This window comes from Aedes albopictus, chromosome 2 (assembly GCF_035046485.1).
Source record: "Aedes albopictus strain Foshan chromosome 2, AalbF5, whole genome shotgun sequence".
Taxonomy (NCBI): Eukaryota; Metazoa; Arthropoda; class Insecta; order Diptera; family Culicidae; genus Aedes; species Aedes albopictus.
This window is the reverse complement of record NC_085137.1, coordinates 352,032,696-352,056,558: the sequence shown is the minus strand read 5'-3', so window position 1 is coordinate 352,056,558 and position 23,863 is coordinate 352,032,696. Positions and strand designations below refer to the sequence as shown.

General features: G+C 40.8%; 1 protein-coding gene across 19 annotated transcripts in view; it reads right to left on the bottom strand.

The window, feature by feature from the left end:
- The window catches only part of LOC109419413 (poly(rC)-binding protein 3), an 885,090-nt gene that overhangs the window by 396,331 nt on the left and 464,896 nt on the right, over positions 1–23,863 (bottom strand). For 16 of the 19 annotated variants that reach the window (XM_062852706.1, XM_062852707.1, XM_062852705.1 and 13 more), the window contains one exon: positions 17,077–17,683. In XM_062852706.1, coding sequence (XP_062708690.1) covers positions 17,077–17,166 — 90 coding nt within the window. In that variant the 5' untranslated portion in view covers positions 17,167–17,683. The remainder of the gene's footprint in view (positions 1–17,076; positions 17,684–23,863) is intronic. The other 3 variants (XM_029866280.2, XM_062852708.1, XM_029866278.2) reach the window with 1 other exon arrangement.

Sequence of the window (23,863 nt, the reverse complement as noted above, 5' to 3'; positions counted from 1 at the left end):
ATTCTAGAATACAATTTCTCTGATTGAACATAATTTCAAATTTGACATGTAACAGAGAAAAAACACTGTTGTTTTAGGAACTTGAAAAAAATGTAGGCCGAACGTCTGGAAAATCTGAAACATCCTCCAATTCATTAGAAATTCTACCAAAAACTCCCCCATAATACCCTTCGGAGATCTTCCTAAAATTTAGCTTAAAGTTTTACCAGATTTTCTATACAGAATAGATTTTTTTAAGGAATTCTGTTGAAAATTTTGACTGGACAATGGTTGAGAATTCTTCTAACGGACACAAAACAGTGTTTCACTAGTAATGCCGTCATTTTTTTTTAACATTGATAATGTCTCCATTAAACCAGATTTTTTTTCAGGAATGTGGTGTATCAGCTCCATCCCGAAATTCGATTGGAATATTGCATTCTGAATTAAAATACGAATTTCTCTTAAAAATTTAAGCAATCGTAGACAATTTCCTTTCTTGTAGCCAAATGTAAAATTCTTTTAGGATTTTTTTCAAAAATAATTGCTGAAGGTGAATACCGTGGGTAGGACAATAATTTTATTGCTCTTTTCCAGTCGGCCAGTATGTCTGAAATAGACGTAAAAACTTGAAAAATTTGTGAAAAAATACCACTTGCTTTGGTGGGACTCGAACCCACGACTCCGTATCGCTAGTCCGGCGTTTTACCCAACTAAGCCACAAAACAAGTTACAATTCTGCGAAACAGAAACGTGGGTATTCTAGGGACCGTTCTAGGGACTTCTTCCACTAGAAATATGCTTAAAAATTCTCTCAAAGATTACTTTAATAATACTCCCAAAAACTATCAAGTCCTATCACAAATCTTTTGAACTTATATACTTTTTTTTATTTTCAAACAATATCTTCATAATTTATTCATTTTTTACAAGAATATTGATGAGATCTTTGTTGTTCTAACTAAACCGAGCCATTTAATTTAGTCTCACTCACAGGGCACTCTCCGTCAAATATCTCAGTCAATTTTACGCCAATTACTGCACTCACCTCACCTCAAGTGAATTGGTTCAAAATTGACTGAGCTATAGCAGCAAGTACCCAAAATAAGTACCCTCGCTGAAATGGTCCCAGACCCTAATTCCAGGATTTTCCAGGTACTAACCATCATGTGTATCAGAAGGTTTCAAAGCATTTCAAGACGTATCAAGGGATTTTAAAGAGTTTAGAGAACTTTTTATGGTTCTAGTTTTAAGTGAGTTTTCAGAGGGGCTTCAAGGCGTTTTAAGGAGTATAAGGGGTTTGATAATGATTGCCGGGAGATTCAGAATATTTTCATGGAGTTTTAGATATGATTCAGACGGGTTTCGAGGGGTTTGGGGAGTTTCAGGTTCATGTGATGTCAGAAGGCTTCAGAGTGCAATGTATTTCAAGGCGCTTTCAAGGCTTCAGGAAAGTTTTAGAGTTTTCAAGACGTTTCTGGTGGGTTGGTGGGTTCGTGGAATTTGGGGGACTTTCAAAGGAGTTTATGAGTTCTCAGAATTGGTTCAAGGCATTTTAATGCGTTTAGAAGTGGTTATGGAACAAAACTTCACCTTCAATTTTAAAAAGCACAACTCTGACGAACCAAATATCGTACCGAGCAGAAAAGTGGGTGACCAATCGATCATCTTTCCAGGACAATCCGTCATTTCTCGCGTTTAGTATTAAACAGGCGTACAATGATCGATTTTTCGTCATCGATTTTCTCTTCGGATTATTCCGGGAAATATAACCAATATTTGGATGATCTCTCGGTGTGTTTCGGTAAAGGACGATTAGATCTAGCTTCTAAAACAATATAAGCAACCGAAAATGATTTGCCGGCCAAGTTATTAACCAAAGAGAAAATCGATGAAGAGAAATCGATGATTGTAGATATGCCCGTATGATACTAAGTTCGTGATTTGGTTCATCAGAATTGTGTACTTGAAAATTCAAGGTGTGGCTTTGTCATATTTTCACCTTGCAAGGTTTCAGGATGCCTTCAAAAGGTTCCACCAATGTTTCAGACAAGTTTCAAAACAAGTTTCAAAACAAGTTTCAAAACAAGTTTCAAAACAAGTTAGTGTTCCAAGGCGTTTCAAGACGTTGTATGAAGTTTTAAGCGGTTCAAGAGGGCTTATAAGGGGTTTTCAAGGAGTTTTCAGAGGAGTCGCAAGGCATTTCAAGGTGTTTAGAGAGTATCAGGTGGTTTCAGATTTTCAGGAGGGGTTTCAAAGCGATTTAGGTGGTTTTGGGGACTTACAAAGGAGTTTCAAGAAGTTCTCAATGAGATTTCAAGGCACTTTCCAGCGATGTTTCAGGAATATTCCAGAAAAGTTTAAAGGCGTTTTGAGACGTTGCAAGGAGTTCTATGTAGTTCGAGTGGGTTTTCAAAAAGTTTCGATGAGTTTCAGAGATGTTTAGTGTTTTAGGGTGTTTCAGAGAGTTTTAGGGGGATTGGAAAGTGGGTTTCGGAGGTTTTAAGGAGCTTTTAAAATGGTCTCAGTTCAGGGATGTTTCAGAGGGATTTGAGGTGTACCAATGGGTTTTAAAACATTAAGAACAGACTTGTTAGAAGCTCAAAATGGCCGCCACAATGGCCGACATTTGCACCTAGTCATGATATCAAGCGCACAAATCTCGTGAAAAACAAAACCAGCCTCCCTGACCTTCTTTTATTTTAAGCTAATTACAAGTGAGCAAGAGCAAAATAAAAAGTACACTGTTGTTCGAAGCTTGCTTGTAAAGATTTGAGTTCTGGTGCACTGTTGAACCGGGATTTCACAACGTTTGTCCTTAAAAGGAGGTTTTAGATATTTCTGTGAGTTTTTAGGGGGTTGCAGGGAGTTTAACGGGCTATCAAAGTTACAGAAATGGTTTCAAAGGGGGTTCAAGGCGATTCAGGGAGTTCGGAAAGGTTTCTGAGGGTTCCATCGTATTTCAGGGGGCTATCAAGAAAGCATCAGGGATTTTCAAAAAGATTTAGAACCATTTCAGGGGAAACAATGGAGTCTCAAACCTTGTTTGTAATACAGCGGGATATTACTCGTTACGATTGTAGATAATATATACTCACGAGGGTTCTTGGATACATAAGTAACCCGATTTTGTCAGCCCCTTTCCGGAACACATTTTTTGCTCCCCGCAAAAATCTAAACTGATACTCATACTTTTAATCCCTCTATGTTCTGCCTTTCAGCAGTAGTTTTATGATGATCCTAAATGAATTGGTTCATACTTGACCGTTAGATAATGAGAGCAAAAAGTTCGTCGCAAAATGGGGCTGACAAAATCGGGTCCGTACTGTTTCATCAAATGGTTCAATAAAATTCCCATGGCAACATGCACCCAACTCCCCGGCGGCTTCTTTTCCGTATACGCACCTAAACCTCGCCTTAAGGCGAAACTGGAAGCATTTTTTTCATTTTTTTGGTTTTTGATTTTGCAGAAACCATTTTTTTGTGAAATTTTGTTCAAAAATGGTTTCTGCAAAAACGAAAAACATTTTCCACAACAAAAAAAATCAGAAGATACCCTGATCCATACTCTACATGTGTACGAAAACTGATTTTGAAAATATTGCTTCGTTATTTAATAAAAAATCAAAAACCAAAAAATGAGGAAATGCTTCCAGTTTCGCCTTAAGGCCTCATTACACCGGACATATATTTGACCAAACAAGCCCAACAAATGCTGATTGCATTCTCCGGTAATACAGAAATAAACTCAAAGAATTCTTAGGTAAATCTAGCAAATATTGATTAGTAAAACTTTACAGCACATTTACCATCAATCAGGTTTCCGTGTTTTCCCTTATAGAGCAGAAATGCATAACTTGAAACTGCTAGAAAATGCTCACGAATACATATCTCCGACCCCAATGTGCGCCACAAGACAACAGTAGTGCCAAAGCGGATAAGCGAGGGCAAACACACAATCTTTCAACTATCTCAACACACACGGTCGTTCGTTCGTTCGATGGACCACACGCCATCCAGAGCGGGAACCCGAAAAGCAGCCCGAGCCCGACGACGAGCACAGAACGTGAACGTGTGTGGCTTGGTTGGAGCACCACCGCAGCGCCGGAACGAAAAAGTTTTGAAAATGGCAAAAACATGTTTCCATCCATTTCAATAAATTTGTACCTAGATTTCCGTTAACCCTCTAATACCCAACCCCGCCTTTAGACGGGGTATAGTTTGAATATTTTTGTAATTTTTGTTTCGTGGGAAATAAACATTTTTATATTTTTGGCTGATATTTAGGACTGTTTTGTATATCTCAAAATAGTTTTTGGTGTATTTTGAAGCGTATTTACATTTTTTTAAAATCATTGAAAAATTGATGTTTTAGTCACCTTCTAGAAGTCATTGTTTATTTTGTATTAAATCGCTACAATTAACATATTTTAAATTTTTCCCAAATCATTCTATCCTAGTTTTATAGTTTAAGGGAATCGAATACACTCTTTAATTAGTTTCCTTAAAATTACACGGAAAATAAAATTTTTTATGAAAAAAATTTAAAATAAAAATATTTCAACAATAATCATAAAATCTCAAAATGTTTTCATCTAAAAAAATCCGTACCCTAAATAGGCTTCCAGGAAAAATATAAAACTGTGAGGATGTTCAAAAATAAAAATTAGAAAAATCAAAAACTGAAATTCGCGAAATCGAGAATTAAAAAGAATCATCTTCCAAAACATGTTTAAATCGATTTTAGATAACGAAAAATGATATTCAGATCAAAATCAAAAATTTGGGTATTAGAGGGTTAATGGGATATCTCTTAATTGATAATATTATCTAGCTCTAGCCTAGAGTTTATTAAACTCGGTCGTCGTCTTCGGTGTCCCCTCTTCTCGTTGGCGAATGTGTATGTTATGTTTTGTTTGAAACGGATACGTGCACTCTGTGCGAGCTGTGTAGGCGTTGCGCTCGGCTCAGCTAGTGGAGGGGGTGGTGTGTGAGAACGGTTGCAGATTTTCACTATCGTTTTCCACACCGGTGACTGGCACCGGCACTCATTCGGTAGAACTACTAGGACGCCAGCGTAGCGGTAGTGGGCTTTTACAGCATTCAGCCACACCACACACTAGCGAGGCTATAGCGTGTCACTGAGGTGGATATTTAAATCGGATATGGTGACGCGCTGGCTGCTGGGCTGGGCTGGACTGGGCTGTGATTCCGCAGTGAGCGAGGCTCAGATTGCTCTCTAAATGCTTGTTAAAATGTGCGAACGAGTGCCTGCGATAATTATGTCAACATATGTTGGCACATGGCACATTACCATCATCGTCGTCATTAGGACTAATCCACACAGGCCTTACGATTGTTTCACACGTATGTGGGTAACGGGAACGCAAGTGTCGACGGGGAAAATTTATGAATAGTTATATTTTCACGCATGTTACTTCTTGCGGTATTAGGTTTTTTCTACGATCTTTTCAGTGGAGACAGTAAAATCACAGAGAAACAGAAGAAATATTTTCAGTCGGAACTATCTTTATAAACTCTAAGATTCTCCTCGGAATATGTCTAAGATACATATCAGAGACTTCTCAGAACTCCACTGAGATTCTCCTTAGAATCCGTCTGAGATTCTCCTCAGAATCTCTCAGAGCTTTCATAAGCATCTCTCAGAGATTTTCCGCAGAATTTCTCCGAGAATCTCCTCAGAATCCCTCAAAGGTTCTCCTCAAAATCTCTCAGAGATGCTCCTCAGAATCTCTATTAGATGATCCTCAGAATCTCTCTGAGATGCTCCTAAGAATCTCTCTGAGATGCTCCTCAGAATCTCTCTGAGATGTTCCTTAGAATCTCAATCTCTATGAGATTCTCCTCAGAAACTCTCTGAGATTCTCCTCAGAATCTCTCAGAGATTCTCCTCAGAATCTCTCGGAGATTCTCCTCAGAATCTCTCGGAGATACTCCTCAGAATCTCTGTGAGATTCTCCTCAGAATCTTTCTGAGATCCTCCTCAGAATGTCTCACAGATTCTCCTCAGAATCTCTCACCGATTCTCCTCAAAATCTCTCAGAGATTCACCTTAGAATCTCTCAGAGATTCTCCTTAGAATCTCTCAGAGATTTTCCTTAGAATCTCTCAGAGATTCTCCTTAGAATCTCTCAGAGATTCTCCTCAGAATCTCACAGATTCTCCTCAGAATCTCTCAGAGATTCTCCTCAGAATCTCTCAGAGATTCTCCTCAGAATCTCTCTGAGATTCTCCTCTAGGATTCTTATTATAATTTCTCTGAAATTCTCCTCAGAATCTTTCTGAGATTCTTTTCAGAATCACTCTTAGATTTTGCTCAGAATTTTTCTGAGGTTCTCTTCAGATTCTCTCTGAAATTCTCCACAGAATCTATCTGAGATCTCTTTGAGATGCTACTTTGAACCTCTGCGAGATTGTCTTCAACCACTACGTGAGATTCTTCTCACAATCTCTCATTCAGATTCTGATAAACCCTACTGAGACTCGCATCGGAAAGTTTTAAGAAAAAAAATCTAAGTTTCTTTTGAAAATCGCACTGATTGATGAATACATTCAATAAAATTCATACAATCTTTGTCGAAGTAGTTAAGTTCTGTTTGTGCTAATTCATTGGAAGAAGAATAATTTTAAAGCGTCGAAATTTAAAATGATCTTGATATCTCTCAAACCCTGAATAGGAACTCTCCTCATTCAACCCTATTCCACTAGAGCCCCTCGATATCATCCTCGTTGGCAATCAAAACTTTCCGACTCAAAAGTTCCAAGCACAAGTAAAATCTCAGTCTCGACGTCGGTGGCGGTGACACCCCTTCGCTCAAACTGATATGAAATATCAATTTCCGTTCGTTCGTTCCGTGGAGGAAGCAGACACTTCGGCTCCTCTAATTAGGCTAATAAGAACCGGTTTCTTCTTCTATCCACCTATCCATCCGCTCAAAACTCACCCAGCGCGAATTGTTGTTTGCCAAGCAATTAAAGAACATAAACTCACACACGGCAATGGCAGTCAGTGGCGGCTGCTGCTGCAGCAAAACCGACAAGTTACATCGAAAGTTTAAGCATGTCCTCTCCACAGGTCCCAGCTGTTGGAAGCTCTAGTCTCGGTTACGGTAAATGAAGACCGGAGGTTGTTTTTTGAGTGGTAGCAGCACATCCTGAGACTTCGCCACCGCCATGAAGAAGATTGTCACTCTAAATAGAGAGAGATAGGGAACTTCACATCCGCTTGGTCCTGAGGCTAGGCGTGCCGTAGAAGCCAAATTGTCAGTCGAGAATACGTTCGAGGCAGTGTTGCCAGACGATTTAGCAGGAATCCTGTGTCAGCCCCATTGGAGAAATTCATACTTTTCGTCCAAGAAGAGTTTGATCTTGAAATTCTTGGTCAAATCTATATAACTGGCACCCCTGGTCCTTCACCGTCGGTCGTTGTCATCGCCTCATAGCACAGATGCGATGACGTAATCGCTCTGGCTGTTTGGGAACAATTATAAAGTTTCTTCATTTCATTTCCACCTAGGAATGGTGGTTTTTCTCCGGAAGGAAATGGTGGTGCTGGCAGCATATAGACGGCTGTCTGCGGGGGTCGAGTCTAAGGAACGCAGAGAGACGACAACAGTTTCGAAACTCGGTGGGATACTAATAACTTAGATAACACCTGAGAACAGTGGTAATAATTGTAGGAAAGCTACCCGCAGTGTCGCTTTTTGTGCGAGGTGGTAAAGCTTGATAAAATTTGATAGGAGTTTCTCGATATCAGTTGTGTAGTGTGATATCGTTGTCGATTACTTTGCATGATTTGTAAAAAGTTTCAGTCGTATTATGTTTCGTTCACTGCAAACGATTGATTGCTGTCGAAATGGTCAATGCCCTATCATAAAATGTTATCTTGTATATCATATTTGTTGCGCTACTGCCATTGTTGTATTGCATCAGCACCGTGTTAAGCTTGTAAAAATGAACGACAATGTTTTGTTACCATATAAACTGCAATATCCGGTAAATTTCGTTGCGATAAGATTTGTTTATACTTGAGGAGAGCCTTGTCCTGGGATTGCTCATTATTCATGGGAAAACACTTCATTGGTCACAACACTGAGTATAGAATAGTATGAAATGAGCTCACCAAGTAGTGAGCCTATCTATTTGTTAAATAAATTCTGTGAATTTCGGATTGAATCTCAAGGGATTATTAGGTTTCTCCTTATCTCGGAAAATCTCGAAGAGGAAAAATCACAATAGCATGGAACGAGCTCACTGACCGACTGACCTATAAGGTTTGGAGATTTTCACCGTTTCAGATCTCTGAGAGATTATTTTGTGGCCAACCAACATCATTCGGCATCACCAGCAGGTCGATCTACATCCGTAGCACTTGAGTATCCCTGGGGTTTTGATTGCATGATGGTCAGGGATCACAGCCATCAAAACGTTCCACACTTTACCAGGGCTTGCGATCTGTAGCCATGATCATTTCCGCTATGGGAAACCATGAAGGCTAGCGAAAAAAACTTCACAGAGAAATTGAAGAGAACCTCAGAGCTGTTCCGAATCTCCGAGAGATTCCGGAAAGAATCTTAGAGAAATTCGGAAGAGAACCTTAGAGAGATTCGGGAGAGAATCTTAGAGAGAATTCCGGAGAGAATCTCAGAGAGATTCCGGAGAGAATCTCAGAGAGATTCCGGAGAGAATCTCAGAGAGATTCCGGAGGAAATCTCAGAGAGATTCTATAGAGAATCTCAGAGAGATTCCGGAGAGAATGTCAGCGAGATTCCGGAGAAAATCTCAGAGAGATTCCGGAGAGAATCTCAGCGAGATTCCGGAGAGAATCACAGAGAAATTCCGGAGAGAATCTCAGAGAGATTCCGAGGAGAATCTCAGAGGGATTCCGGAGAGAATCTCAGAGAGATTCTGGAGAGAATCTCAGAGAGATTCCGAAGAGAATCTCAGAGAGATTCCGGAGAGAATCTCAGAGAGATTCCGGAGAGAATCTCAGAGAGATTCCGGAGAGAATCTCAGAGAGATTCCGGAGAGAATCTCAGAGAGATTCCGGAGAGAATCACAGAGAGATTCCGGAGAGAATCTCAGAGAGATTCCGGAGAGAATCTCAGAGAGATTCCGGAGAGAATCTCAGAGAGATTCCGGAGAGAATCTCAGAGAGATTCCGGAGAGAATCTCAGAGAGATTCCGGAGAGAATCTCAGAGAGATTCCGGAGAGAATCTCAGAGAGATTCCGGAGAGAATCTCAGAGAGATTCCGGAGAGAATCTCAGAGAGATTCCGGAGAGAATCTCAGAGAGATTCCGGAGAGAATCTCAGAGAGATTCCGGAGAGAATCTCAGAGAGATTCCGGAGAGAATCTCAGAGAGATTCCGGAGAGAATCTCAGAGAGATTCCGGAGAGAATCTCAGAGAGATTCCGGAGAGAATCTCAGAGAGATTCCGGAGAGAATCTCAGAGAGATTCCGGAGAGAATCTCAGAGAGATTCCGGAGAGAATCTCAGAGAGATTCCGGAGAGAATCTCAGAGAGATTCCGGAGAAAATCTCAGAGAGATTCCGGAGAGAATCTCAGAGAGATTCCGGAGAGAATCTCAGAGAGATTCCGGAGAGAATCTCAGAGAGATTCCGGAGAGAATCTCAGAGAGATTCCGGAGAGAATCTCAGAGAGATTCCGGAGAGAATCTCAGAGAGATTCCGGAGAGAATATCAGAGAGATTCCGGAGAGAATCTCAGAGAGATTCCGGAGAGAATCTCAGAGAGATCCCTGAGAGAATTTCAGAAAGATTCCGGAGCGAATCTCAGAGAGGTTCCGGAGAGAAGCTCAAAGAGATTTTGACGAGAACCTTTAAGAGATTCTGAGGAGATTCTCAGAGATTCTAGGGAGACTCTCAGAGATTCTAAGAAGAATCTCAGAAATTCTGAGGAGAATCTCAGAGCAGAATCCCAGAGAGATTCTGTGAAAACCTCAGAGAGATTATGTGGAGAACCTCAGAGAGATTCTGAAAAGATTCTCAGAGAGATTCTGTCGAAAATCTCAGAGAGATTCTGAGAAGAATCTCAGAAAGATTCTGAGAATAATCTCAGAGAGATGCTGAGAAGAAACTCAGAAAGATTCTGAGGAGAATCTCAGAGAGATTTCGAGGAGAATCTCAGAGATACTGAGGAGAATCTCAGAGGGATTCTGAGAAGATTCTTAGAGAGATTCTGAGGGGAATCAGAGAGATTCTGAGAAAAATCTCAGAGATTCTGAGAAGAATCCTAGAGAGATTTTGAGTAGAATCTAAGAGACATTCCTGAGACAATCCCAGAGAGGTTCTGAGAAGAATCTCAGAGATTCTGAAAAGAATCTCAGAGCGGTTCTGAGGAGAATCTTAAAGAAATTCTGACGAGAATCTCATTGAGAAGAATCTCAATAAGATTCTGAGGAGAATCTCGAAGAGTTTCTAAGGAGCATGTAAGAGAGACTGAGGAAAATCTCAGAGAGATTCTGAGGAGAATCTCAGACAGCAATTCTGAGGAGAATCTCAGAGAGCAATTCTGAGGAGAATGAATCTCAGAGAGATCCTGAGGAGAATTAATCTCAGAGAGATTCTGAGGAGAACGAATCTCAGAGAGATTCTAAGGAGAATCTCAGAGAGATTCTAAGGGGAATCTCAGAGAGATTCGAAGGGGAATCTCAGAGACATTCTGAGAAGAATCTCAGGAAGATTCTGAGAAGATTCTCAGGGAGATTCTGAGAAGAATCTCAGAGAGATTCTGAGGAGAATCTCAGAGAAATTCTGAGAAGAATCTCAAAGAGATTCTGAGAGGAATCTCAGAGAGATTCTAAGAAGAATCCCAGAGTGATTCTGAGGAGAATCTCAAAGAAATTCCGAGGAGAATGTCAGATAGTTTCTGGGGAGAATGCAGATAGATTCCGAGAAGAATCCCAGAGGGATTCTGAGAAGAATCCTAGAGATTTTAAGAAGAATCTCAGAGAGAAACAGAGAATAAACTCAGAGATTCTGAGGAGAACCTCAGAGAGATTCTGATGAGAATATCAGAGGGAATGCGAAGAGAATCTCAAGAGAGATATCGAAGAGATTCGCAGAGAGATTCCAAAGAGAATCACAGACAAATTCCGAAGAGAATCTCTGAGAGATTCCGAAGAGAATTTCAGATAGATTTCGAAAAGACTCTTCGAGAGATCCCGAAGGACATTTTAGAGAGATTCCGAAGAGAATATTAAAGAGACTGAGAACCCGAAGAGAATCTCTGTGAGACTTCGAAGAGAACTTTAAAGATTCCGAAGAAATTTTCAGAGAAATTCTGTGGAGAATTTCAGAGTGATATTGATGAGAAGATCTCAGAGAGATTCTTGAGACAGTCTCAGAATGATTCTGATGAGAACTACTAGGGGTCATGTGGAGCATTTCGGAGATTTTGATTGCAGCTTAGAGAGACTAAAGAGAATATCAGATCCCCCTGTCCAACAAATCATACAAATTTTTAGAAATTTGTATGGAACGTAGACTGTGGCCAGAACCCCTAAGAGCCCACGTAGTTTATGGACAGGCCCTTCGAAGTTCAGGTATCGAATCACGGCATAGCAATTAGGGTTTTACCCCTCCAAGCAGTCCCAGAGTGGAAAAATCGGTGGCTTTAATGGGTGCGAAAACCCAGCAGACCCACGTCAACATTTTCCTACTCTACACCTACCCATTCCGCGGAATGTCGACCCCTTCCTTCCAGGGGGATCCAATTTCCATGAAAAGTTGCGTCAACCCCGCGTCAGAAGTGGAAAACTTTTTGTCAGTATTTCACGGTGGGATTGATTTCGAGCAGAGACTTATTGACAAAGTGTATCTTTCTATGCTGCCCTGTCTGCCTGCATCCACGTCCCAGACTTTCTGATGAATCCCTTTAATTATACAGCACTTGACACAGCTCTTAACCCTGCTCCCTATCGGTGGTGGAGGTTGTAGATACTACCAGACGGGTCTAGCATAATGGTGGGTTCCCGAGCAAAGTACAATAACTGAGAAGTAACAAACTGATAACTAGTGTTCGCTCCAGAACTCATTTTACAATTTTGTGTTATCAACTTGGTAGTTCATGTTACCATTACCTGTCAAACTGGGGGCATCATCGTCGACAACAACAACGGAAGTTAGTTATCAATGACCGTTGCAAATATCTTTCTGATAACAAAATAAGTTTTCAATTGGATGAAATTGATAGATTTACAGAACTTGTTATCAGGGTGCCTTTGATGATAACATAATGAGATATTTTATTGGTATCACGGGTATACTTGGTTGTTATCATGTTTGTTATGTTGCCTGCTTATTCAGCCACAATGAGAACAAATTTAGTTTATTATTTTTGATATCAGATAACACAGTATGTTATCCGGTTGTTATGAAACTTTGCTCGGGTTGCTCGTCCAGCACAGGTAGTCTTATTTAAAGAGTTGGAAATGCTTCGTCCCCATGGAAGATGGCAAGATTTTCATTTCGAAGCATTCGATATGGATGTCCAGGTCCACGCGATGGAACTCAACCCGTCTATATCATCAGTTTAACGTGTGGAGTTAACATAACTTTCCACATCATTCACTCATACATACATACATATTTATTAGGGACACAACTGAGGCGAGTTATCGAAGTCAACCGTTGACGAGAAACTTGAGCTTTCCAGCATCTTTCGCATCGTGCATCCTAACAGGACACGGTATCCATCCGGTGTCGACGCAGAAAGGAGGGTGTTTCCGATATATGAAGACATACCTTCCGGGAGGTGACACGACCCGTACAGCGGCGTGGCGAGGGGAAATGTCAGAGAGGAAATGTTTACCGAAAGGGTTGGGTATGGGCAGCAATAGCCCCGGGCGACACCGGCGACCGACCAACCAGACTCCGACTACGACAGTCAGCGAGCAAGAAGAACCAGAAGAGTTGAAGGTTTTTCAAAGTTGAAGTTTTTCTTTCGCTTCACCGACGACGATGACGACGAGTGGGAGTCGTGCCCAAAAGCGAGGACAATTTCACTTATTTATGAGAGGGTTCTTTTCATCAACATCATCATCATCATCGTCGTTGTAGGTATTCGTCGTCGTCGGCCGGCAGCCGTCATCCTTGTTGGACTAGTTGTTGACACAAGGGCAGACCAGGGTGGCTTTAAAAGAAAAAAAAAATCTCGATGGGTCGGCGCGGCGGAGGTAGAGATGCAAACCGAGCGGTGATTGTGTTGCGTTAGGTTGTTTATAGAGGAAAATTGATGTCCGTTTCAAAAGAGGAAAAGACCTCTCATTGATACACGTGCCGGCAGATGTTGCACCCTTTTACAAGTTCTTCTTTTTTTTTGCCTGTGCAAACTGTATCAGAGCGCTTGAGGATACTCGAAGAAAGGATGGTAATCAGAATATTAAGCCTGCTCATTATTACAAAGGTGCTTGCTGTAAGCCGGAATAATGATCAATCAGCAGTCTGTGTACTGCTGAGCTTATGCAAAAGAGAATAATTAGGATGCTGAGATTCTCATCAGAGTTTGTTGAAATTCTTCGGGATCTTCCATACGTTAGCGTCAACGGATTACTAAGATATTCATTGGATTAACAGAGAGGTTCTAAATAGAATCTCAGAGAGATTGTAAAAAGAATCTCAGAGAGATTCCGAGGAGCATCTAAATGAGATACTTAGGAGAATCTCAGAGAAATTCCGATAAGAATCACAGAGAGAGTCTGAGAAAAATCTCAGAGAGATTCTGAGGAGACTATTATTACTATTATTAGCTTTATAAGGGAGAGCCTGAGGCTGCTTTATTTTCCAACTGAGATTCTCAGAGAGATTCAGAGACGAATCTCACAGATTCTGGTAAGAATCTCACAAAGGTTCTGAGAGGAATCTCAGAGAGAGTCTGAGAAGAATCTCAGTGAGAGTCTAAGAAAATCTCAGAGAGAGTCTGAGAAGAATCTCAGATAGAGTCTGAGACGAATCATAGAAAGAGTCTGAGAAGAATCTCAGAGAGAGTCTGAGAAGAATCTCAGAGAGAATCTGAGAAGAATCTCAGAAAGAATCTGAAAAGAATCTCAGAGAAAGTCTGAAAAGAATCTCAGAGAGAGTCCGAGAAGAATATCAGAGAGAATCTGAGAAGAATCAAAAAGATTCTGTGAAGTATGTCGGAGAGATTCTAAGAAGAATCTCAGAGAGATACTGAGTAGAATCTCAGAGAGATACTGAGTAGAATCTGAAAGAAATTCTGAGAAGAATCTCAGAAAGATTCTGTGAAGAATCAGAAAAATTCTAAGAAGAATCTCAGAGACATTCTAAGAAGAATCTCAGTGAGATTCTGAGAAGAATCTAATGTCGTTTTCGTTTCTGTGGCGGTGCTACACCGCTTCGTGCTACACTTTTCACTACAAAAACGAACATTTTCGGTGCAGTTGCACTGGTGTGCGTGTATAAACACCAAAATATTGACAACTTTGCAAACGTTGATTGGTGGACACGGTGTACACCCGCAACACTCTCGAATTTTTGAGTGCTGCACTATTTTGAGCGGTGCAGAAAAAGTGCTACACCGGTGCAGCACGAAAATCAAAAACGAACACTTTCGGTGCAAATGTGCTACACCGGTGTAGCACCACCGCAAAAACGAAAACGACATAAGAGAGAGTCTGAGAAGAATACCAGGAAGATTCTGGGAAGAATCTCAGACAGATTCTGAGAGGAATCTCAGAGAGATTCTGAGAGGGATCTTAGAGACATTTTGAGAAGAATCTCAGAGAGATTCTGAAAGGAAACTCAGAGAGATTCTGAAAGGAATCACAGAGAGATTCTGAGAGGAATCTCAGAGAGGTTCTGAGAGGAATCTCAGAGAGATTCTGAAAGGAATCTCAGAGAGATTCTGAGAGGAATCTCAGAGAGATTCTGAGAGGAAACTCAGAGAGATTCTGAAAGGAATCACAGAGAGATTCTGAGAGGAATCTCAGAGAGATTCTGAAAGGAATCTCAGAGAGATTCTGAGAGGAATCTCAGAGAGATTCTGAGAGGAATCTCAGAGAGATTCTGAGAGGAATCTCAGAGAGATTCTGAGAGGAATCTCAGAGAGATTCTGAGAGGAATCTCAGAGAGATTCTGAGAGGAATCTCAGAGAGATTCTGAGAGGAATCTCAGAGAGATTCTGAGAGGAATCTCAGAGAGATTCTGAGAGGAATCTCAGAGAGATTCTGAGAGGATTCTCAGAGAGATTCTGAGAGGATTCTCAGAGAGATTCTGAGAGGAATCTCAGAGAGATCCTGAGAGGAATCTCAGAGAAATTCTGAGAGGAGTCTCAGAGAAATTCTGAGAGGAACCTCAGAGAGATTCTGAGAGGAATCTCAGAGAGATTCTGAGAGGAATCTCAGAGAGATTCTGAGAGGAATCTCAGAGAGATTCTGAGAGGAAGCTCAGAGAGATTCTGAGAGGAAGCTCAGAGAGATTCTGAGAGGAAGCTCAGAGAGATTCTGAGAGGAATCTCAGAGAGATTCTGAGAGCAATCTCAGACAGATTCAGAGAAGAATCTCAGAGAGATTCTGGGAACAATTTCAGAGAGATTCTGGGAACAATCTTAGAGAGATTCTAAGAACACTCTCATAGAGATTCTGGAAACAATCTCAGAGATATTCTGGAAAAAAATTCAGAGATATTCTGAAAAGAATCTAGGAGAGATTCTGAGGCGAATCTAGGAGAGATTCTGAGAAGAATCTAGAGAAAGATTCTGAGAAGAATCTCAGCGAGGTACTGAGAAGAATCTCAGAGAGATTCTGAGAAGAATCTCAGAGAGATTCTGAGAAGAATCTCAGAAAGATTTCTGTGAAGAATCTCAGAGAAATTTTGGGTAAAATTTCGAATATTCTGAGTACAATTCCAGAGATATTTTGTGCTGAATTTCAGAGATTCTCAGTAGAGTCTTAGGGATTCTAAGTAAAATCTTAGAGAGATTCTGAGTAGAATCTGAAGGAGATTCTAAGTAGAATTACAGAAAGATTATTAGAAGAAACTCAAATTAGATGCTGAGAAGATTCTCAGGGAGATTCTGAATAGAATCTAAGGGAGATTCTGAATAGAATCTCAGGGAGATTCTGAATAGAATTTCAGGGAGATTCTGAATAGATACTCAGGGAGATTCTGAATAGAATCTCAGGTAGATTCTGAATAGAATCTCAGGGAAATTCTGAATAGAATTTCAGGGAGATTCTGAATAGAATCTCAGGGAGATTCTGAATAGAATCTCAGGGAGATTCTGAAAAGAATCTCAGGGAGATTCTGAATAGAATCTCAAGGAGATTTTGAATAGAATCTCAGGGAGATTCTGAATAGAATCTCAGGGAGATTCTAAATAGAATTTTAGGGAGATTCTGAATACAATCTCAGGGAGATTCTAAGTAGAATCTCAGAGTGATGCTGAGAAGAATATTAGGGAGGTGCAGAGAAGAATCTCATGAAGATTCTGAGTACAATTTCAGGGAGATTCTGAGTAGAATCGCAGGGAGATTCTGAGTATAGATTCAGGAAGATTTTGAATAGAATCTCAAGAAGGTTCTAAGAAGAATCTCAGAAAGATTCTAAGGAAATTTTCAAGTAGATTTTCATAAAAAAAAGTCTCAGGTTCATATTGAAGTATCTTGAAGTTTTCCATCATTTTTTAATGATATCTTCAAACTCTCTTGATAAATGCTCCTAATAATCTCTCCGAACATTTGTTCGATATCTATAAAAACAAATTCTCGGAAACCCTTAGAATTTACTTCAGAATCTCTATGAGATCCTTCTGAGAATTGCTGCATCGCTCTTCTTCCCGGTTACCCTAAATGAGTCAACCCCTTTTCCATCTAGTAGAACAAGTTGTGAACACGAAATTCCCGTTAATCAGCTTAATCAATTTACAGGAAAATTTCCATTTTCCATTATCCTTATATCCATTTCCCATAAAAGCCTCCCATTTGAATAACCTTCCTTTAATCAATTAGCGCCGTGATCATTAATTTTTGGTGTTCTTTCTCTCCCCCGGGGTCCACCCTCTTTCAGGAATGTCCCACACCCACCAATTCACCTACCTTGCCCTGCATGATGAGCCGGATGGTGAGCGTGACTGCCGGGTCGTCGGACAGGTTGATCTCTGTGAGCTTGGCCTTGGCTTCCTCCATTGCTGCTGCTATTGTTGCTGCTGGTGCTGCTGTTAGTGTAGAAATTGTTGCTGCCGTTATTGCCGACGATGCTACCGATAGAATTTCCACTTTCTTTTCGCCGCTTGCTAGCTCGCTCGCTCGCTCGCAAAAAAAACTTGATTAATTGGGAAACTTTCCGGGTATCTTCTCTCTAAACGCGCGCGCGCCCGTTCTTACGTTTTTCCGCTTTTATTGCTTCTGCTTTCCGTCGTCGCGTCGGATTTGTAGGCAAACTCACTCAATGTCGCACACTTTTTCTTCAGATTATTCCACTTCTTCGCTGACTTTCTTCCTGTTTGATCTTTCCTCGGAACACTTCGCACTTTCTATGCACTCCACTCACCGTGTGTGTGTGTGTATATGTTGTTATTTATTGTTGGAGAAAGGTTGTGTATAAGGTTGGCTGTTTCGCACGCGTCGCGCCGAAGGATTAAGTAAATTAAAACGCTTTTAAGAAACGCCAAGGAAAGAATCGAACCTTTTCAAAAAGGACCTGCTGGGAAGAGAACGGGGAAAAAGAGGGAAACGTTATTCTACGAGAACGGGGGTGATTCGCGGGAAACGTCGCTTTGATTTATGAGAAGCCACGCTTCATTTCAGTTAAACTAAATTATAATTAACAGGAAAAGAAGTTATTGATGGTGAAAGCAAAATCGTCTGAGATAGGGTAACCAGTTTATAAACGAAACGAATTTTGAAGGAGTTATTGAGTCTTCTAGGTAGTTGTTTGGCAAAAACGATTCAAAATGATTCTAAAAATATCATAGATAAACTGAAAAGAATTTCAGCGAGATTTCTGAAGAGAATCACAGTGAGATTTCTAAGGAAAATAACAGTGAGATTTCAGAGGAAAATCACAAAGAGATTTCAGAAGAGAATCTCAGAAAGATTCTGATGAGAACCTCAGAGAGATTCGGATGAGAATCTCAGAGAGATTCGGATGAGAATCTCAGAGAGATTCGGATGAGAATCTCAGAGAGACTCGGATGAGAATCTCAGAGAGATTCGAATGAGAATCTCAGAGAGATTCGGATGACAATCTCAGAGAGATTCGGATGAGAATCTCAGAGAGATTCGAATGAGAATCTCAGAGAGATTCGAATGAGAATCTCAGAGAGATTCGAATGAGAATCTCAGAGAGATTCGAATGAGAATCTCAGAGAGATTCGAATGAGAATCTCAGAGAGATTCGAATGAGAATCTCAGAGAGATTCGAATGAGAATCTCAGAGAGATTCGAATGAGAATCTCAGAGAGATTCGAATGAGAATCTCAGAGAGATTCGAATGAGAATCTCAGAGAGATTCGAATGAGAATCTCAGAGAGATTCGGATGAGAATCTCAGAGGGCATCGGATGAGAATCTCAGAGAGATTCGGATGAGAATCTCAGAGAGATTCGGATGAGAATCTCAGAGAGATTCGGATGAGAATCTCAGAGAGATTCGGATGAGAATCTCAGAGAGATTCGGATGAGAATCTCAGAGAGATTCGGATGAGAATCTCAGAGAGATTCGGATGAGAATCTCAGAGAGATTCTGATGAGAATGTCAGAGAAATTCTGACGAGAATATCAGAGAGATTCTGACGAGAATGTCAGAGAGATTCTGACGAGAATGTCAGAGAGATTCTGACGAGAATGTCAGAGAGATTCTGACAGTGACGAGAATCTCAGAGAGATTCTGACAGTGACGAGAATCTCAGAGAGATTCTGAGAAGAAGATTCTGAAAATAATCTCAGAGAGATTCTGAAAAGAATCCCACAGAAATCCTGAAAAAAATCTTACGGACATTCTGAGAAGAATCTCAGAGTGAATCTGAAAAGAATCTCAGAGAGATTCTAATGAGAATCTCAGAGAGATTCTAATAAGAATCTCAGAGAGATTCTAAAAAGAATCTCAGAGAGATTCTAATGAAAATCTCAGAGATTCCAATGAGAATCTCAGAGAGAATCTAATGGGAATCTCAGAGAGATTCTAATGAGAATCTCAGAGAAATCCTAATGAGTCTCAGAAAGATTCTGTCGAGAATCTCAGAGAGATTCTGACGAGAATCTCGGAGAGATTCTGACGAGAATCTGAGACATTCAGACGAGAATCTCAGCGAGATTCTGACGAGAATCTCAGCGAGATTCTGACGAGAATTTAAGCGAGATTCTGAAGAGAATCTCAGCGAGATTCAGACGAGAATCTCAGCGAGATTATGACGAGAATCTCAGCGAGATTCTGGCGAGAATCACAGCGAGATTCTGGCGAGAATCACAGCGAGATTCTGGCGAGAATCACAGCGAGATTCTGTTGAGAATCTCAGCGAGATTCTGTTGAGAATCTCAGCGAGATTCTGAGGACTATCTCGGGGAGATTCTGACGAGAATCTCAGACAGATTTTTACGAAAACCTCAGCAAGTTTCTAACGAGAATCTCAGAGAGATTTTGAGGACAATCTCGGGGAGATTCTGACGAGAATTACAGAGATTCTGACGAGAATTTCAGCGAAATTTTGAGGAGAATCTCAGCGAGATTCTAAGGAGAATCTCAGCGAAATTCTGAGGAGAATGTCAGCAAAATTCTAAGGAGAATTTCAGCGAGATTCTGAGGATAATGTCAGCGAAATTCTGAGGAGAATTTCAGCGAGATTCTGACGAGAATCTTAGCGAGATTCTGACAAGAATCTCAGCGAGATTCTGACAAGAATCTCAGCGAGATTCTGACGAGAATCTCGTCAGATTCTGACGAGAGTCTCAGCGAGATTCTGACGAGAATCTTAGAGAGATTTTGACGAGAGCCTCAGAAAGATTGTAACGAAAATCTCAGTAAGATTTTGAGGATATCCTCGGGGAGATTCTGACGAGAATTACAAAGATTCTGACGATAATCTCAGAGAGATTCTGACGAAAATTTCAGCAAAATTTTGAGGAGAATCTCATCGAGATTCTGAGCGAATGTCAGCGAAATTCTGAGGAGAATTTCAGCGAGATTCTGAGCAGAATCTCAGTGAGATTCTGAAGAGAGCCTCAGAAAGATTCTGAAACGAATCTCAGGGAGATTCTGAGGAGAATTTGAGGGAGATTCAGAGAAGAATCATAGGGAAATTCTGGAAGAATCTCAGCGAAATTTTGAGATGAATCTCAGGTAAATTCTGAGAAGAATCTCAGAGAGATTCTGAGGAGAATTTCAGGAAGATTATGAGGCGAATTTCGAGGAGATTCTGTGGAGAATATCAAGGAAATGCTGTGGAGAATCTCTGAGAGATTATGTGGAAAATAATAGAGAGATTCTGTGGAGAATCTCAAGAATATTCTGGGGAGAATCTCAGGGAGCTTCTGTGGAGAATATCAGGGAGATTCTGAGGAACAGCTCTAGAAGAAACTGAGGAGAATCTCAGAGAGATTCTGAGGAGAACCTCAGGGTGATTCTTTGGAGATTTCCAGGGAAATTCTGTGGAGAATCTCATGGAGATTCTGAAGAAAATCTCAGGGAGATTCCAGAGGATATCTGAGGAGAATCGCAGGGAAAATCTGAGGAGAATCGCAGGGAGATTCTGAGCAGAATCTCAGGAAGATTCTGAAGAGAATCTTATGGAGCTTCTGAGGAGAATCTTATGGATATTTTGAGTAGAATTCCAGGGAAATTCTGAAGACAATCTCAGGGTGATTCTGAGGAGAATCTCAGGGAGATTTCGAGGGGAATTCCAGGGAGATTCTGAGGAAAATTTCGTGGAGATTCTGAGGGAAATTTCACAGAGATTCTGTGGAGAATTTTAGAAATATTCTGAGGAGAATCTCAGAGAGATTTAGAAGAGAATCTCATAGAGATTCCGAGGTGAATGTCAGGGAGATTCTGAGGAGCATCTCAGGGAGATTTGGGTGATTTTAAGGATAATCTTAAAGCGATTGTAAGGAGAATCTAAGAGCGTTTCTAAGACAAATCTCATATATCCTGTGTAAAATCGAGGAAATTCTGATGATAACCGCAGATGTTCTGTGCAATAAATTCCGTACATAACAAATAAAAATAACAAATTTATGCCAAACGACCTGCTCTTCAAATATGAATAACTTATGAACACTTCAATGACTGGAGGTTGTAATGCCAAACAATCAGGAAAATTAAACTCTGGAAATCCCACTCGAGACTTTTCTACCAAATCATCAATATTGATATTTCCATTCAATCCCTTTGAGAATAAAAATGAAACTTGTTTGATATTGTTCTGCCTAGCCAACTTTGGCAGTTCTGGATGGGGTTGAAATTAGGATGTCTATCAGCCCTGGTTTGGTGTTGCCCAACACGAATTGTTATTAGCGTTATTTTTTCGGAGTGGAATTCTTCGGCAGCCGGTACGGAACGCAAAAAAGTCTAGCTCAACGAGGAATCACCGCGCGCGCACGAGACGCTTGGGAATCAATTAGAGGTCCGATGCGGGATGAATACCAAAAACCCCCCCGAACGGATCTTGGATATCCTTCCTCAATCGTAGTAGGTACACGAGAGCACACACACGCGCGCGCACGGGGTGGGCGTCCGAGGGGTCTATCTGGTGTGGTGTATCGTCGTCGGTCGCACTCCACCGGGACCGCACACTGAAGTGTATCAATTGCCTGTAAGTGGAGAAGAAAAACAAACAGTTAGTGTTGTTGTTGCTCCGGTGTGGGTTTAGTTGGGGTTGTGAAAGGGGGTGGGGGAACATGTACGGGGGCGGGTCGAACGTGATGGAAGAGCATCGTCGTCGTTGGTTGTTCGTTTTGTTCGTTGGGTTGTCGGTCGGTAAGCTCGGTTCGGCTGCCGGCGCTTTTGCTGCTATTGTTGATGTTTGGTATTACTATACACACAGGCGGCCCACGACTGGGGAGTAAATTGATGATACGAGCGGCGAAAATGATATTATTTGAGGAGGTAAAGTGATATTTGCCGTTTGATCTGGGAGATTATTACATGTAATCTAATTTTCGGTCGGCCCCGGGTGTGGGAAGTTGCGGGATCGAAGCCGGGAGATGGCGAATAAAAAAGTGGAATCAAATTAGAAATGAATGATTGAAATGATGGGTCGGTCGGTCGTTTGGTTGGAACGTGCTCCAACGTGGGACGCTGCGCTGCTGCGCTAGCTGCCAAATTCAATCGGACGGAATATTGAATGTCTTCCGAGGAATATGAATACGTGAGCCGCGTAGTCGTCAATGGTTTGCAGTGCTCTCCGTTTCAGTTTACGCGAAAAAGACGTGGAAATGGGCGGTAGAAACACCTGGGGCCAGAACGTAATTGTGAATTGAGACAATTTACTTGATTGACTGCATGGTGGCACTCAGAGAAATTATTCTAGAATTCAATAGACAACATCAATGATGATTAACTTTGAACAAAGAATGTCCTAATAATTATGATGATGTTTTCGCCCCGTGAAAAAAATTGTCGCATAAGAGAGGCCCTTCTTCTTATTCTTCTTGGCATAGCGTCCCGAATGGGACAAAGCCTGCTATTACCAATGACAAAACGGAAGGAAAATATTTGCGAACTTTAAGATCTTAAGATAACCCTGAGGACTTGTTGAATACCTAAATGAGAATGACAAACTTGCGTATCATGCCTCGAGCATGTGTGCTTGTCAACATCGTAATTGTCGACAGTATCTAACTAATCTGTAGGTAGAAACAGATCTGGAGCATTCAGATCAAAGCGTTACAGGCTGTTCCGCCCAGTCAACCAGGGATCGTATAAGATGTTGCATAAAATGTGAAAGTGGAAGCGATATGCGTACATTTAACATGTACCTAAATGGAGGCATGTACGCATATGGCCTCCACTTTATCATGTTATGCAACATCTTATACGATTACTGGTTGTCTGGGCGGAGCAATGGTGCAGTGGACCATGTGTTTCTCCGTTACAGCCAGCTATCCTCTGAATAAGGGTGGCATTATGAAGATGTTATTCATTAGTTTTGATTGATTTCCATCTAATGGTTTTGCATTATACGATTTGTACAGTGTCCTCTGTGTATTTTCACTCTTGGCGTTTTCCAATTGATACCGATCTGGCGTTTTTGCTGCTGTTCCTTTTTTTTGTGCTGTGATTGCAAGAGTTTAATCATGTCTAGTTTGGGTAGTGGCAACGGTTAGGATAGCTCAAATCAATCTTCAGCATAAAAGAACGCAACGATCAATCTTCGCAAACTTATGCATGCAAAATGGTAGAGCCCAAGTGGCTTTAGTTAAAGCGCGTTACTGTCGTAAGGGGAATTTCTATCCAGGAAACCTTGTGATCCCGGTGTTTGCTATTTTCCTTATGGACGATTTCAAACAAGTCCTCGCATGCTTCTCTTCAAAAGGCCTTTCGCTAATAGTAAGAAATCAAAGCTTGTTTTTCTCAGAGATGGCGCCACCACATTAAGGCGAAACTGGAAGCATTTTCTCATTTTTTTGGTTTTTGATTTTTTATTAAATAACGAAGCAATATTTTCAAAATCGGTTTTCGTGCACATGTAGAGTATGGATCAATGTATCTTCTGTATTTTTTTGAGTTAGAAAATGTTTTCCATTTTTGCAGAAACCATTTTTTTTGTGAAATTTTGTTCAAAAATGGTTTCTGCAAAAACGAAAAACATTTTCCACTACATAAAAAAATCAGAAGATACCTTGATCTATACTCTACATGTGCACGAAAACTGATTTTGAAAATATTGC